This window comes from Leucoraja erinacea, chromosome 3 (assembly GCF_028641065.1).
Source record: "Leucoraja erinacea ecotype New England chromosome 3, Leri_hhj_1, whole genome shotgun sequence".
In the NCBI taxonomy this organism is placed as follows: Eukaryota; Metazoa; Chordata; class Chondrichthyes; order Rajiformes; family Rajidae; genus Leucoraja; species Leucoraja erinaceus.
In genome coordinates, this window is record NC_073379.1 from 93,587,941 (window position 1) to 93,606,843 (window position 18,903).

Below are 18,903 nucleotides of genomic sequence, written 5' to 3' on the forward strand. Positions count from 1 at the left end.
TAATGCACACAACCTCCCACGCTCAAAACACCAGATAATCTGTAATCTGTTTTAACCAAAACATGGTGGGGAAGATGCTGGAGACAATTATAAAAGATGAAATAGCCGCACATTTGGATAGCAGTAACAGGATCGGTCTGAGTCAGCATGGATTTACGAAGGGGAAATCATGCTTGACTAATCTTCTGGAATTTTTTGAGGATGTAACTAGGAAAATGGACAAGGGAGAGCCAGTGAATGTGGTGTACCTGGACTTTCAGAAAGCATTTGATAAGAGATTAGTGGGCAAAATTAAGGCACATGGTATTGGGGGTAGAGTGCTGACATGGATAGAAAATTGGTTGGCAGACAGGAAACAAAGAGTAGGGATTAACGGGTCACTTTCAGAATGGCGGGCAGTGACTAGTGGGGTACCGCAAGGCTCGGTGCTGGGACCGTAGCTATTTACAATATATATCAATGATTTGGATGAAGGGATTCAATGTAACATTAGCAAATTTGCAGATGACACAAAGCTGGGTGGCAGTGTGAACTGTGAGGAGGATGCTATGAGAATGCAGGGTGACTTGGACAGGTTGGGAGAATGGGCAGATGCATGGCAGGTGAAGTTTAATGTGGATAAATGTGAGGTTATCCACTTTGATATAAAAAACAGGAAGGCAGATTACTATCTAAATGGTGTCAAGTTGGGAAAAGAGGAAGTACAATGGGATCTGAGGGTCATTGTTCATCAGTCTATGAAATTAAGCATGCAGGTACAGCAGGCAGTGAAGAAAGCGAATGGCACATTGGCCTTTATAACAAGAGGAGTCGGGTATAGGAGCAAAGAGGTCCTTCTGCAGTTGTACACGGCCCTAGTGAGACCACATCTGGAGTATTGTGTGCAGTTTTGGTCCCCTAATTTGAGGAAGGACATTCTTGCTATTGAAACATAGAAACATAGAAAATAGGTGCAGGAGTAGGCCATTCGGCCCTTTGAGCCTGCACCGCCATTCAATATGATCATGGCTGATCATCCAACTCAGTATCCTGTACCTGCCTTCTCTCCATACCCCGTGATCTCTTTAGCCACAAGGGCCACATCTAACTCCCTCTTAAATATAGCCAATGAACTGGCCTCAACTACCTTCTGTGGCAGAGAATTACAGAGATTCACCACTCTCTGTGTGAAAAATGTTTTCCTCATCTCGGTCCTAAAAGATTTCCCCCTTATGCTTAAACTGTGACCCCTTGTTCTGGACTTCCCCAACATCAGGAACAAGTGTTCTTCCCCAACATCGGGAAGGAGTACGGCGTAGGTTTACAAGGTTAATTCCAGGGATGGCGGGACTGTCACATGCTGAGAGAATGGAGCAGCTGGGCTTGTACACTGGAGTTTAGAAGGATGAGAGGATATCTTATTGAAACATAGAAGATTGAGAAGGGTTTGGACACGCTAGAGGCAAGAAACATGTTCCCGATGTTGGGGGAGTCCAGAACCAGGGGCCGCAGTTTAAGAATAAGGGGTAAGCCATTTAGAACGGAGACGAGAAACACTTTTTCTCACAGAGAGTTGTGAGTCTGTGGAATTTTCTGCCTCGGAAGGCGGTGGTGGCCGGTTCTCTGGATACTTGCAAGAGAAAGCTAGATAACGGAGTCAGGGGATATGGGGAGATGGCAGGAATGGGGTACTGATTGGGGATGATCAGCCATGATCACATTAAATGGCGGTGCTGGCTCGAGGGGCCGAATGGCCTACTCCTGCACCTATTGTCTATTGTCGAAGATGGACACAAAAAGTTGGAGTACCTCAGTGGGACAGGCAGCATCTCTGGAGAGAAGGAATGGGTGACGTTTCGGGTTGAGACTATTCTTCAGACCTCAAGAATGAGTCTGAATGGTCTCGACCCGAAACACCACCCATTCCTTCTCTCCAGAGATGCTGCCTGTCCCACTGATTCACTGCAGCATTTTGTGTCTATCTTTGGTGTGACAGTTGTCTCATTTCATCGGCTGAGACCATTTAGGTCTGAAGAATTGCATTGGGGGAACATGTTGCGTTGGGGGAACGGGTGAGTGGTGGAAACAGGTTGTGTGGGGGAAAACGGGTGATTGGTGGAATAATGCATTGGGGAAACGGGGCCCAACGGTTCAGGGAGGTAGGGAGGGGAGAGCTGTTCTGGAGGGTGGGAGGGTAGTGACTGAGGGTAGGGAGTGACTGAGGGTAGGGGAAAGGAGAGGGAGAGAAAGGTGAAGGAGGGAGTGGAGGTGTGGGGAGAGAAGAGGGAGGGTGAAGAGGAGGGGGAGGTAGTGTTGGGGAATGAGGATAAATGAGTCGCGCCTGCGCATTTGGGGGCGAGGGTGAGTGGTGGAATATTGCTTTGGGCGAACAGGTTATGTTGGGGGAACGGGTGATTGGTTCCGGGGATCGCCTGTCTCTGGGGTAAGCGCCGATGCTGCATTCGGGGATCAGCCCTTTGTGTGACACCGCCCCCGCCCCCCCCCCCCCCTCCCCACATAGGGGGGAGGGGCCCACTTGGTCTAGTCTATATTACTAAATCTCTGATCTTGACCGCTTTTGGCCAACTGTGCTGCGATATCCGAGAGAACGCCGCCACCTACGGCTGTCATTTTTGGTCACCTCGCTCAGAGCCCCCCTCCGCCGTATGAGTGCGGAGGATTTTTTCCGTCGATGAAAAATTAGAGAGATATTAATGTTTTTACAAAATTCCCCATTCTCTCTGCTGCCCCCGCTGATAACAGCGGGAGGGACTATAAAACCAAGAAGTGTCATGCCTCACTTGGTCTCTGCCAGACCCAGGAAGCGAGAGGGTCACGGCTCTCTGAGCTGCGAATAACACTGAACGCACGTCTACTCCACGGTGAGTCCCCTCGATGCGGCTGTAAAGTGGGTGCAGCCCTTTTTAAAAAGTTTGTGTTCACAAAATGAATTTTGGTTGTCGGGTGTCTGCAGCCCAATTGTTTGCCTCGCCTTTTTTAACAAGTTTGTGTTCACAAAATGAATTTTGGTTGTTGGGTGTCTGCAGCCCAATTGTCTGCCTCACCTTTTTGACAAGTTTGTGTTCACAAAATGAATTTTGGTTGTCGGGTGGCTGCAGCCCAATTGTTTGCCTTGGCTTGGCTTTTAAAATCATTGCAACAGTTGCATGCCTGCCCAAGCATCCATACGGCCCACAATGTCTATACTAGCCCTCTGGAAACCAGTACCTTCAGCCCGCAACACCCATACTAGCGCAACAGACAGCCCCCCCCACTGGCGAGCAGTATTGGAATTGGTGGAGAGGTGGAATATTGCATTGGTGACCAGCCCTCCCGTGTGATGCTGGGACCCAACGGGTCCCACTTAGTCTAGTATACTATTAAAAATCTTTTAACGGTTTTCAGATATAGCGGAAGGACCTGCTGACACCAGCAACTTCCACCGTCTCCCTAACCGTTTACAGCCCCGGCTTCCGATCCCACCTTCCACTCTCAAGCTGCAGCAGTTCTTCACCCACCGCACGGTCCCATGACACGGCTGTTGTTGCAGCCCATGTTGTAGCCCCTGGGGACAGTGCTTTCCTTAGGACAGTGCCACCAACAGGATGCGCTCGGTCACTGTGGGGCTCCCTCCTTTCCCCTCCTGCTGCTTCTTGCTGGAACTGGCAGTGGATAAAGCCACCGTCGATAGTAAGAAGCAGCAGCAGGTGGGAGGGGAGGGAGCCCCACAGTACCAAGCGCATCCTGTTGGATATATCTTACTTTGGGATATACACTACATAAATACAAATGATTTAAAGAAAAAGATGGAAAATTGTATTAATAAGTAAGAAAGTAGGATATTATGGTGAATATAGTCAATCATACTTACAATATTTGGATGAGAGAGTCGAAGTAGAATTCCTATTTCAGTCCGAACTACTTTTTTATCTATCTGTGAAACAATAGAAAATTAAATATAATTTAGCTTTTCCGTAATATAAATGTCATAATAATTTTTTTAACTTGTTTTCTAGCTCAAAATTATTCTACATCTGTTTTAGTTTCAATTTACTTAAGTGTAGGTGGTGGTAACTCTAAAGCAACTGAGAAAATGAAAAACCCAAAACCTACAGATGCTGGAAATCTGGAATAAAATCTGAACATTTTAAGATATTGATGGTTAGGCAAGATCCAGTTCTCTTTCCAATTGCTTCTTGATCTGCTGAGCATATACAGCAGTTTCTGGTTTTACTGAACAGTCTATAACTTCTCACTGGCTACATTTGAAATATTATGATTAAACTAGAAAGGGTGCAAAAAAGATTTATAAGGATGTAACCAGGTCTGGAGCATTTGAATTATAAGGAGAGGCTAAATAGGCTGGGTCTAATTTCCCTCGAGCATAGGAGGCTGATGGATGTAAATGATATAACAAGAGGCATAGATAAGATGAATAACCAAAGGACAGGTGTCAGAGGTTATGGGGAGAAGACTGAATGGGGTTAGGAGGGAGATAGATCAGCCATGATTGAATGGCAGTAGACTTGATGGGCCAAATGGTCTAATTCTACTACTATCACTTATGACCTTATGAGTCTTTGCCCCAGGGTGGAGGAGTCAAAAACTAGAGGGCAGATGTTTAAGGGGAGAAGAGAAGGGTTCAATAGGAAACTGAGGGGCAATTTTTTTTAGCATACATGGATCGAGTTGCCAGAGGAAGTGGGTGAGTCGGGTACAATCACAACATTTAAAAGACACTTAGATGGATAGGAAAGATTTGGAGGGATACAGGCCAGGCACAGGTAAGACTGACCAGCTCACTTAAGTAATTTGGTTAGCATGGACAGGTTGGGCCATAAGGCCTGTTTCCGTGCTGTATTACTCTGACTCCAAGGCAATTGATACCGGCATCTGACATTCCATAGTATAATCACCTTTTTCACTACCATTTGGCGATTTAGATGAGGAAAGACTTGGGAAAGTTTGACTGAAGCAAATAAAGTGGACCACAATGCCTGTCCATTTGCCATATATTCCAGGTAATTCTGGAAATGGAATCCCAGTCCTCAGTGTGCATGATGTCAAGTCAAGTCAAGTCAAGTTTATTCGTCACATACACATACGAGATGTGCAGTGAAATGAAAAGTGGCAATGCTCGCGGACTTTGTGCAAAAAGACAAACAAACAAACAACCAAACAAACTATGAACACACACATATTTTTTTACATATTAAATATTGGAAGGAAAAACGTTCAGTAGAGTTAGTCCCTGGTGAGATAGGAGTTTACAGTCCGAATGGCCTCTGGGAAGAAACTCCTTATCAACCTCTCCGTTCTCACAGCATGGCAACGGAGGCGTTTGCTTGACCGTAGCAGCTGGAACTGTCCGTTGCAGGGGTGGAAGGGGTCTCCCATGATTTTATTGGCTCTGTAGTTGCACCTCCTGATGTATAGTTCCTGCAGGGGGGGCGAGTGAAGTTCCCATAGTGTGTTCGGCCGAACGCACTACTCTCTGCAGAGCCTTCTTGTCCTGGGTAGAGCAATTCCCAAACCAGATGGTAATATTTCCGGACAAGATGCTTTCCACAGCCGCTGCGTAGAAGCACTGGAGGATCCTCGGAGACACTCTGAATTTCCTCAATTGCCTGAGGTGGTAAAGGCGCTGCCTTGCCTTACTCACGAGTGCTGCGGCGTGTGATGTCCATGTCATATCCTCAGAGATGTGGACTCCCAGATATTTAAAACAGCTCACCCTATCCATAGTATCCCCGTTTATTCTCAATGGTGTGTACGTCCTCGGATGATGTGCCCTCCTAAATTTACATATGCATGAAGGCTGACAGCTGAGTGCAGTCATGTTAATATATCAAGCACAACTAACATTACCCTCACAAGATTTTACTGTGAATACCCAATTTGCATAAAAAACAAGGGCTCTGACAACAGGAGCAGATCTACCTGGAGGATTAAAAGACCTGCAGAAATAAGAAACTGCAGATGCTGGTTTACAAGAAAAGACAAAGTGCTAAAGTAACTAAATGGGTCAGGCATCATCTCTGGAGAAGATGGATTGGTGAAATTTTAAATGGGGACGCTTCCTTGGACTTGTAAAGACCTGCTTCGGCATTATGCATAGGAAAGACAAGCAACTGGACCACAGCCATTGACACTGGGTGTAACTGGGTTCTCTAGTTCCTTCATTCAAGACAATAAGCTATTAATTTCCAAATTCTGACTCTCTCTCTCTCTCTCTCTCTCTCTCCCTCTCTCTTCTCTCTCATTGCAAATGATTTAATAAACCACAGTACACTGTGCCTGACCATACAATATCACAAAATGGCAACAGGATCGTTTAGAGATGTTCCTTGCTGCAAATAATATTACTCAAGTAGAAGCTTCTGATGCGGATTCAAGGCGTTTGAATGAAGCAACTCAAGCTTTGAAAAGAGCAATTTTCCTCACTGAAATGTGTCCCGATGGTCCCGATGTTTATGAAACAGTAAAGAATTTGTTAGCTCCAGCCAAACCAAAGGACACGCCGTTGAAGGATATTCTTAAGAAGTTAACAGAACATTATGACCATTAGAAACAGCTGAAAGCTATCGATTTGGAACAAGATTCCAACTTCCAGAGGAGGGCATTAGTCATTTTATTGTGACACTCAAGAGGTTATCAATTCATTGTAATTTTGGAAATTTCCAAGATCGGGCGTTAAGAGACCGTTTCGTGTGTGGACCGAGAAGTGAGCGGATCCGAAGTAAGCTGATGATGGTGTATGACCTGACATTTGAAACAGCTTGTAAAAGTGCTTTGTCAATGGATATGGCAGAGAGTGGTTCAAGAGAAGCCAGGACAAATTCTAGACAACCAGCGGAAGAGTTGAACAAGCTGGAGTTCAGCAAAACAAAGACGCATAAGTCGACAAAGACACCAGAGAATCGTTATCCATGAAGGGGTAGCAAGACTAGTGCAAAGTCATGCTATCGCTGTTTGGGCTCACATCTAGCAGTCTTGTTTGTTCTTCAAGGCGGAGCTTTACTCGTGTCACAAGACAGGACATCTAGCGCCGTCCAGTTGGGTATGGCTGCCCAGCCTGCAACTGTCTGTCTTTTCATTTCTTACTTTTATTTTTAGTGTGTTAAAAAGTGTTTTGTTTGGAGGTCTATTATTTTTTATGTGGGGGTAGGGGGAAACTGCTTTTCCTGGTCCCTACCTGGTTGGAGAGGCGGCTTTTCTCCGGGCAGCATCTTCGACCCGTCCTCACGGCCTACCAACGGGTCTGGAGCGCCGTTTCCAGAGGGGACCGGCCAGAACCATGGCTTCTGCGGCGGCACAGCATTGGAGCGCTATCGCGGAGCGGAGATGCCTTGCCCGGGTCGCCTCGCTGGAGCTCCGGAATGCTGAGACCGCAGGTGAACATCGCGGAGCTGCGGGTCCGTGGAGCGGCCAGCGCGGGCGGCGGCACTGACTGCAACATCGGGAGCCTGGTATCTGGATAGACTCGACTTGTACTCGCTAGAATTTAGAAGATTGAGGGGGGATCTTACAGAAACTTACAAAATTCTTAAGGGGTTGGACAGGCTAGATGCAGGAAGATTGTTCCCGAGGTTGTGGAAGTCCAGAACAAGGGGTCACAATTTAAGGATAAGGGGGAAATCTTTTAGGACCGAGATAAGAAAAACATTTTTCACACGGAGAGTGGTGAATCTCTGGAATTCTCTGCCACAGAAGGTAGTTGAGGCCAGTTCATTGGCTATATTTAAGAGGGAGTTAGATGTGGCCCTTGTGGCTAAAGGGATCAGGTGGTATGGAGAGAAGGCAGGTACAGGATACTGAGTTGGATGATCAGCCATGATCATATTGAATGGCGGTGCAGGCTCGAAGGGCCGAATGGCCTACTCCTGTACCTATTTTCTATATTTCTCCATACTGCTCCAGGTATCCCAAGTCGCTGAGAGGGTTCTCCCGACGCCAGAGCACCATCACCCGGCGAGAAGGGCATGAAACATCGGGCCGCCGTAGTAGCGACTGCGGAGGCCTCAATATGGGTGGACAAGGCGATGGGGACTGGACTTTGTGCCTTCCCTCACAGTGGGAACCATTGTGGGGGGATGTTTTTATGTTTATTGTTAAATTCTTTAATGTTGTGTCTTATCTGTATTTGTGTGATACAATGGCAAGTCAAATTTCACTACACCAATTGGTGTATGTGATAATAAATTTGTTTGTAGCGAAAGCTTGTCAAAAGGCTAAGCAGAGCACAGGTTCAACAACAAGTAAGCACCTTCAGTCGCTGCGTTCTATGGATCAACTGCAGGCAGAGGAAGAGCCTCTTGACATGTATACCATCTGCAGCACTGAACTAGCAAACCGGAAGACAAAGAATGTGTCCATGCAAGTCCAGTTGAATGGAGCTCATGTTAGCATGGAAGTCGACACAGGAGCATCTGTGAGCGTGATTCCAGAATCTGTGTATTTGGAGAAGCTGAGTCAAATTCCTTTGGAAGCTAAGCAAATCGAGCTATGTGGTTACTCTGGAGCGAAAATTCCAGTGTTAGCAAGTGTACAGGTACCAGTTATGTATAGGAGCAACAGGCTCCAATACGAGTTGCCTCTCGTAGTTGTAAAGGGAGATAAGCCTGCTTTGCTAGGTAGGAATTGGTTGCAGATCTTGAAGCTCAACTGGAACGAGATATTCCTTGTTCGCAAAGAATTCAAGTGTCCGGAGGATGTAATCGAGCAAAATACAAAGGTGTTCAGTGACCAGGGAGAGCTAATCAAGGGGTACAAGGTGAAAGTATGCGTGAAGCATGCATTACTAACCCCGGGCCGTGCCGTTTGCACTTTAGGACAAGGTTGAGAAAGAACTGAAAAGACTTGAAGTTGAAATAATGACCAGTAAGGTAGAAAGTAGTGAATGGGCAACACCCATTGTAGTTGTACCTAAAACTGATGGTAGTGTTAGACTTTGTGGGGATTATAATGTAACTGTAAACGAGGTACTTGAAGATAGCATACCAGATACCCTATCAACGGCAGAGGATTTGTTTAGCACCCTCACAGGCGGCCAAGTCATCACAAAAATGGACTTGACAAATGCCTACTTGCAGTTAAGTGTAGATGACAAATCTAAATCCAAGCTGACTATCAACGCGCATTTGGGATTGTTTCAGTTCAATAGGCTCCCATTTAGCATATCATCAGCCTGAGGGATTTTTCCAGTTTAATGTCAATTTTCCTACAGCAGGATTACCAAAAATGTACACAATCTTCCAAATGTCACCTTACCAATGTCTTCTACAGTCGCAACAGAACGACCTAACTCTTATGCTGGGTATCAAACGCTGCCTTTACTCCCTGTGACATCATTTTCTCCAAACTGTGTGTTTGTACTCCTAGGATGTTGCTCTATGCACTCTGTTTGATGTGCCTTCTCGGAACCCCATAACCCTCGTTAACAGCAATCACAGTAATAGGCCGAGGTCAGAAGATCCTTCACAACTAGTGTCCGGTCCTAATGGTGTACATGGCTGCATTCTTAATATCTTCGCGGCCAACTGGCTGAAGTTTTTGCGAACATTTTCAATCTCTCATTACAAAAGTCCGAAGTTGTCCAAGAAAAGCGAAGTGACATGCATCAATAACTACAGACTCGTGGCAGTAAATTCCATGGTGAAGAAGTGCTTTGAGAGGTTGGTTATGGTGCAACTCCTGCCTTAATAAGGACCTGGACCCATTTTAACTTGTGTACCACCACAATTGCATTCAAGGGAACGATAGCTGAATGGATAAAAATTGGCTTCATGGAAGGAAGCAGTGGGTGATTGTGGAAGGTTGCTTCTCGGACTGGAGGCCTGTGCCTGGTGGTGTGCCTCAGGGTTCGGTGCTGGGCCCGTTACTATTTATCATCTCTATCAATGATTTGGATGAGAACATACATGGCAAGATTAGCAAGTTTGCAGATAATACGAAAGTGGGTGGTTTTGCAGATAGTGAAGATGGTTGTGAAATATTGCAGCAGGATCTTGATTGATTGACCAGGTGGGCTGAGGAATGGTTGATGGAATTTAATAGAGAGAAATGTGAGATGTTGCATTTTAGGAAGTTTAACATGGGCAGTACCTACGCAGTGAATGGTAGGGCTCTGGGAAGTGTTGTAGAGCAGAGGGATCTAGCAGTGTAGGTGCATGATTCCTTGAAAGTGGAGTTGCAGGTAGATAGGATGGTTAAAAAGGCTTGAGGCACATTGGCCTTCATTAGTCACAGTATTGAGTATAAAAGTTGCGAGGTCATGTTGCAGTTGTATAAGATTTGGAGTATTGTGTTCAGTTTTGGGCACCATGTTATAGGAAAGATGTCAAACTAGAATGGATACAGACAATATTTATGTTGCCAGGACTAGAGGGTCTGAGCTACAGGAAGAGGTTGAGTAGGCTGTGACTCTATTCCTTGAAACGCAGGAGAATGAGGGGTGATCTAATAGAGGCGTATAAAATCATGAAAGGAATGGATCGGATAGATGCACAGAGTATCTTGCCCAGAGTAGGTGAATCAAGGACCAGAGGACATAGGATTAAAGTGAAGGGGAAAAGATTTAATAGGAATCTAAGTGGCAACTTTTTCACACAAAGATGTGGAGGGTGTGTGAAACAAGCTGCCAGAGGCGGTAGTTGAGGCTGGGACTATCCCAACATTTAAGAAACAGTTAGACAGGTACATGGATAGGACAGGTTTAGAGGCATGTGTGCCAAACATGGGTTGGTGGCACTAGTGGTGCTGGGACATGTTGGCCGGTTGGGCAAGTTGGGCCAAAGGACTGTACCTGTGACTCTAATAGATCAACAGTGGACGTGATCTTGCTAGCTCTCCATGCTGCATTGTACGTATAATAAGAACACATACACAGGCTACTGTTCATTGACTACATATCAGAGTTCAATACCATCATCGCCTCTGAACATCATCAAACTCAAAGAACTGGGTCTCTGTTCATCCCTTCTACATCGGCAGACCACAATCACTACGAATTAAAAATAACACTTCCTCCTCAATAACCATCAACACAGGAGGACCTCAAGACTGAGCTCAGTCCGATGCTCCACTCTCTCAATACCCATGACTGTGTGGTCAGATACGGATCCAAAGCCATTTTTTAAATTTGCTGATGATACCACTGTTTTTGGAAACATAATGTGTATAGATGAGTCAGTTCAGGAGAGAGATTGATAATATGATTGAATGGAGCCAAACAATAATCTTGCTCTCATCGTTAGCAAGAGTTGACTGTTGACTTTAGGAAAAGAAGGCCAGGGATCCATGGATCTGTCTTCGTCAGCAGGACAACAGTAGAAGAGTAAAACGTTTCAAGTTCCAGGCGTGTCTATCTCTGAAGATCTGTCCTGGGCACAGCACATTGATGCAATCACGAAGAAAGCTCATCAACGTCTTAGAAACATAGAAACATAGAAAATAGGTGCAGGAGTAGGCCATTCGGCCCTTCGAGCCAGCACCGCCATTCAATATGATCATGGCTGATCATCCAACTCAGTATCCCGTACCTGCCTTCTCTCCATACCCCCTGATCCCTTTAGCCACAAGGGCCACATCTAACTCCCTCTTAAATATAGCCAATGAACTGGCCTCAACTACCTTCTGTGGCAGAGAGTTCCAGAGTTCACCACTCTGTGTGAAAAAAGATCTCAAGGGATTTCCCCTTTATCTTAAGCTGTGACGCCTTGTCCTGGACTTCCCCAACATCGGGAACAATCTTCGTGCATCTAACCTGTCCAACCCCTTAAGAATGTTGTAAGTTTCTATAAGATCCCCCCTCAATCTCCTAAATTCTAGCGAGTACAAGCCGAGTCTATCCAGTCTTTCTATATATGAAAGTCCTGACATCCCAGGAATCAGTCTTGTGAACCTTCTCTGCACTCCCTCTATGGCAATAATGTCCTTCCTCAGATTTAGAGACCAAAACTGTATGCAATACTCCAGGTGTGGTCTCACCAAGACCCTGTACAACTGCAGTAGAACCTCCCTGCTCCTATATTCAAATCCTTTTGCTATGAATGCTAACATACCATTTGCTTTCTTCACTGCCTGCTGCATGCCTACTTTTAATGACTGGTGTACCATGACACCCAGGTCTCGTTGCATCTCCCCTTTTCCTAATCGGCCACCATTTAGATAATAGTCTGCTTTCCTGTTTTTGCCACCAAAGTGGATAACCTCACATTTATCCACATTATACTGCATCTGCCAAACATTTGCCCACTCACCCAGCCTATCCAAGTCACCTTGCAGCCTCCTAGCACCCTCCTCCCAGCTAACACTGCCCCCCAGCTTAGTGTCACCCACAAACTTGGAGATGGTGCATTCAATTCCCTCGTCCAAATCATTAATATATATTGTGAATAGATGGGGTCCCAGCACTGAACCTTGCGGTACCCCATTAGTCACTGCCTGCCATTCTGAAAAGGACCCGTTTACTCCTACTCTTTGCTTCCTGTTTGCCAGCCAGTTCTCTATCCACATCAATACTGAACCCCCAATACTGTGTGCTTTAAGTTTGTATACTAATCTCTTATGTGGGACCTTGTCGAAAGCCTTCTGAAAGTCCAGATTTAACACATCCACTGGTTCTCCCCTATCCACTCTTTCTTCCCTATCTCCACTATCTTCACTTTATTTGGAAGATTGAGGAGATTCAATACGTCAACGAGTACTCTCTTGAACTTTAATAGGTGTACAGTAGAGAGCATAGTGACTGGATGCACCGGGCATGGATCGGCAACTTGAACACGCAGGAACAAAGGAGGTACTCCATGACAGGTACTGCCCACTCCATCATTGAAAACATCTGTAGGCGGCGTTGTCTCCAAAAGGCAGCCAATATCAGACTCAAACCACCTTCATCATGCTCTCATCTTGCTGCAACGCACTCATTTAGCTTCTTCCATAGGAGCGGTGGAACAGAGGGCTGAAAATCATAACCAACAGGTTCAAAACACCTTTTTCCAGCAACCATTAAGCTGTTGAATACGGCACAACACTAACCTCAATCCTACCTCAGCGACCATGATCTTATTTGGGTCGTGTCTCTGGTTTCACTTTAGGCACTTCATTTTGTTTGCACTATTATAGGTACCTAGTCCTACAGTTAATAATTTATTGTATATTATTTATTATATTTTGTTTATGTGTTATGGTACTAACGTGCCTGTTAAGCTGGAGCAAATAAGAATTTAATTGTATTGCCAGTACATTTGACAATTAAGCACTCTACCACATTCCCCAGGTCACAACTGTTTACTGCAAAAATCCTACCCTGGTGTGATGCCCCAAAATGCAATACTTCACACATGTCAATTGAACACTTTTTGTCATTCTTCATACCATGTGCTTAGCTGATGAGAATCCCACTGTAATCTGTGATAACCTTCTTTACTGTTAACAATACCTTATATTTTAGTGTAATCTTCTAAAGTATATATGCTTGGTATATTTTCATACCAAAGGATGCCTTAATAATGGGAACAAGAGATTGCAGATGCTGGAATCTGTAGCCAGCTGGATGATCTTAGCAGGTCAGGCAGCATCTAGTATAAGTCCATGTCCCTGCACAGTTGTTGCCTGACCAGCTGAGTTCCTCCAGTGGTTTGTTTTCGGCTCAAGATACCAGCACCTGGTCTCTTGTGTCCCCATTTTTTTCTTTTGCACTGTACTTGCTTCTGCTTCTCATAAATAAATCATGCCCTATTAGCTCAATGTAAAATATCGATTCTTGTCTAAACAGTGAAGACTTACTGTTTTCTTTAGCACTTTCACAGCATAAGGTTTTTCAGTGCCTTTCTGTTTGCATTGAAACACCACTGATGAAGCACCCCTAAGTAAACAGAAAATCAGTTTTAATTATCTTTACATGTTATACAACAAATCTATTAACTTTTAAATGGATACATAACAGAGCTGCGGCCTCACAGCATCAGAGATACAGTTCGATCCTGAGCTCTGATGCTCGCTGTGTGAAGTTTGCATATTCCCTCTGGAATTTCCTCAGGGATTTCCTCTGGGTTCTCTGGTTTCCTCCCATACCCAAAAATGTGTGGATTTGTAGGTTAAATGGTCACTGTAAAATTGTCCCTAATGTGTACAGGATGGACGAGAAAGTGGTTTAACATAGAACTAGTGTGGATGGGCGATCAATGGTCAGTGTGGAGTCCTTGGGCTGAAAAGCCAGTTTCCATGCTGTATCTCTAAACTAAAGTAAATATTAATTTGAATTAACGTTATATTTCAGTCCATTTATGTTTATAATTATTTTTTGCAGAACATTTTTTCCTTTAAATTTTCTTTGGACATTATTGTAATGAGCAATGGGCCATGTGAAACTTTATTTGTCAATTATCTGGAGAACCTCAAATTTGTCTATTTAACTTGCAACTGATAAGCTGATAATTTGGCATTAATAATTGAAATTATTTGAACATGAAAATATTGCAACATTTTAGTGGAAACAAATCATTTACAAAACCAAATATTTAACAATTAATAAGCAAAAATCATGGTTTAATTTATGGAAAAAAACGGATTTCAACATTCACTCACCATACTGATTCAGTTCATTCAGAGAGAAACTGAATGCTTCAAAATATTTTTAAAACATTTAATAAAAGGAAACTTAATTCTTTGGTATTTTTCTTGCCTTGCATTCAAAGAATAATAGCATACATTTGTAAACAAATCATATCATCACTACATGCAAGATTTACAAGAGGTCTTTTTAATTGCCTTTCCACCACATGACTACTTATGTTAACGACATCCTGAGAATTAATATTAAAATGCCATGGGAGCAAACTCTCAAGGCTGCCATTGGTTATTATATTTTTACATTCATACATTTATTTTTACCAGGTGGCGCTGTATGATGGCAGCCTCGCAAACGTTAGTGTATCTTTAGTTTTGATACATGTTTTAGTGTATCTTTAGTTTTGTATTATATGGGGGGGCAAAACTTTTTTTATCTCTTTCCTCGACGGAGATGCTACTTTTCCGTATCATATCTCCGTCCGCACTGCGGCCTAACATCGCGGAGCTGGCGGTCCCTTTGCTGGCGATAGACAGTGGGAGCTCCAACCACGGGAGCCTGTGGACTTAACATCGTGGAGGTTAGGGACTGACTTCGGGAGCACCAAGCCGCTTCGATCCCGATCGCGGGAGTTTCGATCGTCGACTGCGGGAGCTTCAATCGCCCCGACTGTGGATGGTTCGACTGCCCCGAACGCAGGAGAAAAGAAGGGAAGAAGATAATACGTTATTATCTTCCATCACAGTGCGCAGTTCCATCACATGTTTATGTTAATTTTTATGTTGTTGTGTGTTACAGAGATAGGTTGAATAAGTTAGGTCTTTATTCTCTGGAGCGCAGAAGGTTAAGGGGGGACCTGATAGAGGTCTTTAAAATGATGAGAGGGATAGACAGAGTTGATGTGGACAAGCTTTTCCCTTTGAGAATAGGGAAGATTCAAACAAGAGGACATGACTTCAGAATTAAGGGACAGAAGTTTAGGGGTAATATGAGGGGGAACTTCTTTACGCAGAGAGTGGTGGCGGTGTGGAATGAGCTCCCAGTGGAAGTGGTGGAGGCAGGTTCATTGGTATCATTTAAAAATAAATTGGATAGGCATATGGATGAGAAGGGAATGGAGGGTTATGGTACGAGTGCAGGCAGGTGGGACTAAGGGGAAAAAAATTTGTTCGGCATGGACTTGTAGGGCCGAGATGGCCTGTTTCCGTGCTGTAATTGTTATATGGTTATATGGTTATATGGTCTTGTTGCTTTTTTGGCATGACTGTATGGCAAATCAAATTCCTTGTATATTTTTACATACTTGGCTAATAAATTAATTACAATTACAATTATAATATCAATACATTTGCAGAAATACAAACGTATTCTTGTTATTAGTTTTTTGTTGTCACATGTACCAAGACACAATGACAACCTTATGTGGTGTGCTACCCAGGCAAATCATACCATACAGAAGAACATCAGGTAGTGCAAAAGATAAAATATATAGAGTGCAGAAAATCATATTACAGCTATAATGTGTAGATAAAAACTGCAAATGCCACGGTAGGTTGGATGGTCAGGAATTTATACTTGGCATACAGGAGGTCTGTTCAGGAGACTGACAACAGCAGGGAAGAAGCTGGTCTTGAATCAGGTAGTGCTTTCAAGCGTTTGTATCTTCTGCCCAACAGGAGAAAAGAGAATGCTTCACACATATTTTTATGATAGAAGCTCAGATAGTTCTGAAGTGCAAGTTTTAGTAATCAACTAGGATGCTTTCTCATAGTCTTTGCTGGTCACAGAGCTCCTGATCTCTTCCTGATAACGTGGAACAGATCAAAGTGGCTTAAAACAGACTTCTGTGAGGCTAGTGTCTCTCAGAGAGTGGCCAAGAATGTCAACCAAGCAGCACTTCTGGCTGAACACGGCAGGAAATGCTTCAGACTTGAGTGCGAAGAAGTCTTGTTATTTCATTGAGGAAAGAGACTGTCAAGAAGCTTATTTCTCCTAATTGTTTCATTGAATAATTATTGAATAAATGAATAATTATGTGAGAGAGCAAGTGAAGAAGAAGCCCCAGTTGGAGTGCAAACTTTATTTTAGCCTATACTTCTTTATACAAAAGATAATAATTAAAATACACAGTATCTTGTCAAATTAAATAAAAATGAATGACTGTGCTACAGAATTTCTGGTTAACAAAGCAGGTCTCCATATGCTTTATTTTTGTAAACTGTGGCCTTGTTGTCATACCAACATTTAACTAATGAACCATATAAAAATACACATTTACTATATTGTGAAAAATTATCATTTTGTGGTACTCAAGGGCATACGAGTATCCTTCACTTGCAATGGAATATTTGAACACTTACAATCGAACACTTTTGGGCAAATGTTGTGCTTGGTATACAGATTAGGTGATGTGTGTGGAAACATTGTTTACATGTTCCCAAAATCAATTAAACACAGCCCGTTCTGGTCCGGGAATGCATAGCGTTGGTGAACAAAACACAACAGCAATAGTTGGGTAGACCATCCGTGCCCCCTGCCGCTAGTAGCAGCCAATGGAGCGTTATGATTGGCTAGGGGAGGGGGCAGTGGCGCGGTCTGTTTGAAAGATGAGATAGAATGTCAAGATGCCCTTGTATTATGTTTAATTTGTATTAACCATCTGTTGTTGAATAAGATTAACATAAACAAAAAGCATATTGTGACTAATGAAATAATTTTTTATTTTTTTTTATTAGAAGTACAATAAGTTACAGTAATACAGACCACATATATCTTATTACATTTGTTGTACCGCTTCATTTTTTGAGCTTTAGGAAAGATAGAAATAAAATAAGTAAGGAAAGTGAGAGAGGGTCATGATAGTGCAGGAAAGTGTTGGGAAAAGAAAGCCCATTAGAAAGAGAGTTAGAGAAGAAAGTTAAGAAATAGACCCTAGAAAAGAAAGAAAAATAAACAATCGCTCTATTATAAAAAACTCTGCAAAAAGGGATATACCAACCATATTTTTCACCCCCCGTTACCAGATCCTGGCACCATTTATTTTTTAAATTACTATTGCACCATATGCTTGTAGTAAGTCCATAAATGCAGACCACGTCTTTTGGAAGTGGTCTGCTTTGCCTGCGAGGAGGAGTCTCATATCTTCCAGGTGTAATGTTTCGAACACGTTTGAAATCCACATTTTTATTGTTGGTATAGGAGCGTTTTTCTAGAATTTGAGTATAAGCTTTTTTCCCGTTATTAGCCCGTAATTAAATAAATTATTTTGAAACATGTTTAGTTCAGGGCTACCTTCCATTATTCCAAAGATAATCCATTCTGCTTTTGGTATCAGTTTTATTTTAAATAGTTTTGTGCAGATTTCAAATATTTTGTTCCAGAATTTTTGGATTTTTATACAAAAAACAAAACAGTGCGTTATGGTAGCTTCTTGAGACTGACATTTATCACAAATGGGTGAGACGTTAGGGAAAAGTTTATTTATTTTGGTTTTTGAATAGTATAGTCTATGTAATGTTTTGACTTAAATTTGAGTGTGTCATACGTTGATCGAGCATTTATGCACATATAGTAAGTGTTTATCCCAGCTCTCTTTTGAAATTTTTATAGCTAGTTCTTGTTCCCAGTCTCTTCTAATACCGTTAGTTGTAGGTATTTCTACATTTAAAATAGTGTCATATAAGTAATAATAATAATGTTTTGTTTATAGGGACAGTGCATATTAATTAACATTTGCATGTAAATATGCGAGATTGTAGCCAATCAGTAGCCAAGTATGATATTAGGTTTGCTGATTCAGCCTTTGTCTTCATTGCTTCGTCCAGTAAGTCCGGAGGCATGTTATGATAGTATTTTGTGTATTTTTTCAGATAGTCACACATTTGAAGATATTTAAAATATTGATTATTTCTCAAATTATATTTCAGTTGTATATGATAGTAATTTTCCAAATTCATACAAGTCTCCGAGCGTTTTGATTCCTATTCTTTCCCATTGTGTAAATGATTTATCTATAGTAGGTTTAAACGACGGATTATTGACTATTGGCGATAAGAGAGGTAGATTTCTTAATTTTGGATTCTGTTTTATTTGTTTCCAAGTTCTAATTGCGCAATGTATAATTGGATTTTTATTGTAATTTTTGTTATTCAGATTAATTGGTGAGAGGAGATTCGCTCCTATATTGCACGGAGAGCAGTCCTCTCTCTCCCCATTACAATCCAGTCCACCTGCTGGACAGAGTTGTCCAGCAGGCGAATCATATTTTTAATATTTACTGCCCAATTATAGTACATAAAGTTAGGGAGTGCTAGACCACCCAGCTCCTTGGGTTTGCTCAGATGTGTTCTTTG

General features: G+C 42.9%; 1 protein-coding gene across 1 annotated transcript in view; it reads right to left on the reverse strand.

Moving 5' to 3' along the window:
• Window positions 1-18,903, reverse strand: part of LOC129695840 (calcium/calmodulin-dependent protein kinase type IV-like) — a 108,123-nt gene that overhangs the window by 77,129 nt on the left and 12,091 nt on the right. Inside the window, exons 2-3 of the mRNA XM_055633210.1 lie at window positions 13,768-13,846; window positions 3,851-3,913 (exon numbers count right to left, since the gene is read on the reverse strand). Coding sequence (XP_055489185.1) covers window positions 3,851-3,913; window positions 13,768-13,846 — 142 coding nt within the window. The remainder of the gene's footprint in view (window positions 1-3,850; window positions 3,914-13,767; window positions 13,847-18,903) is intronic.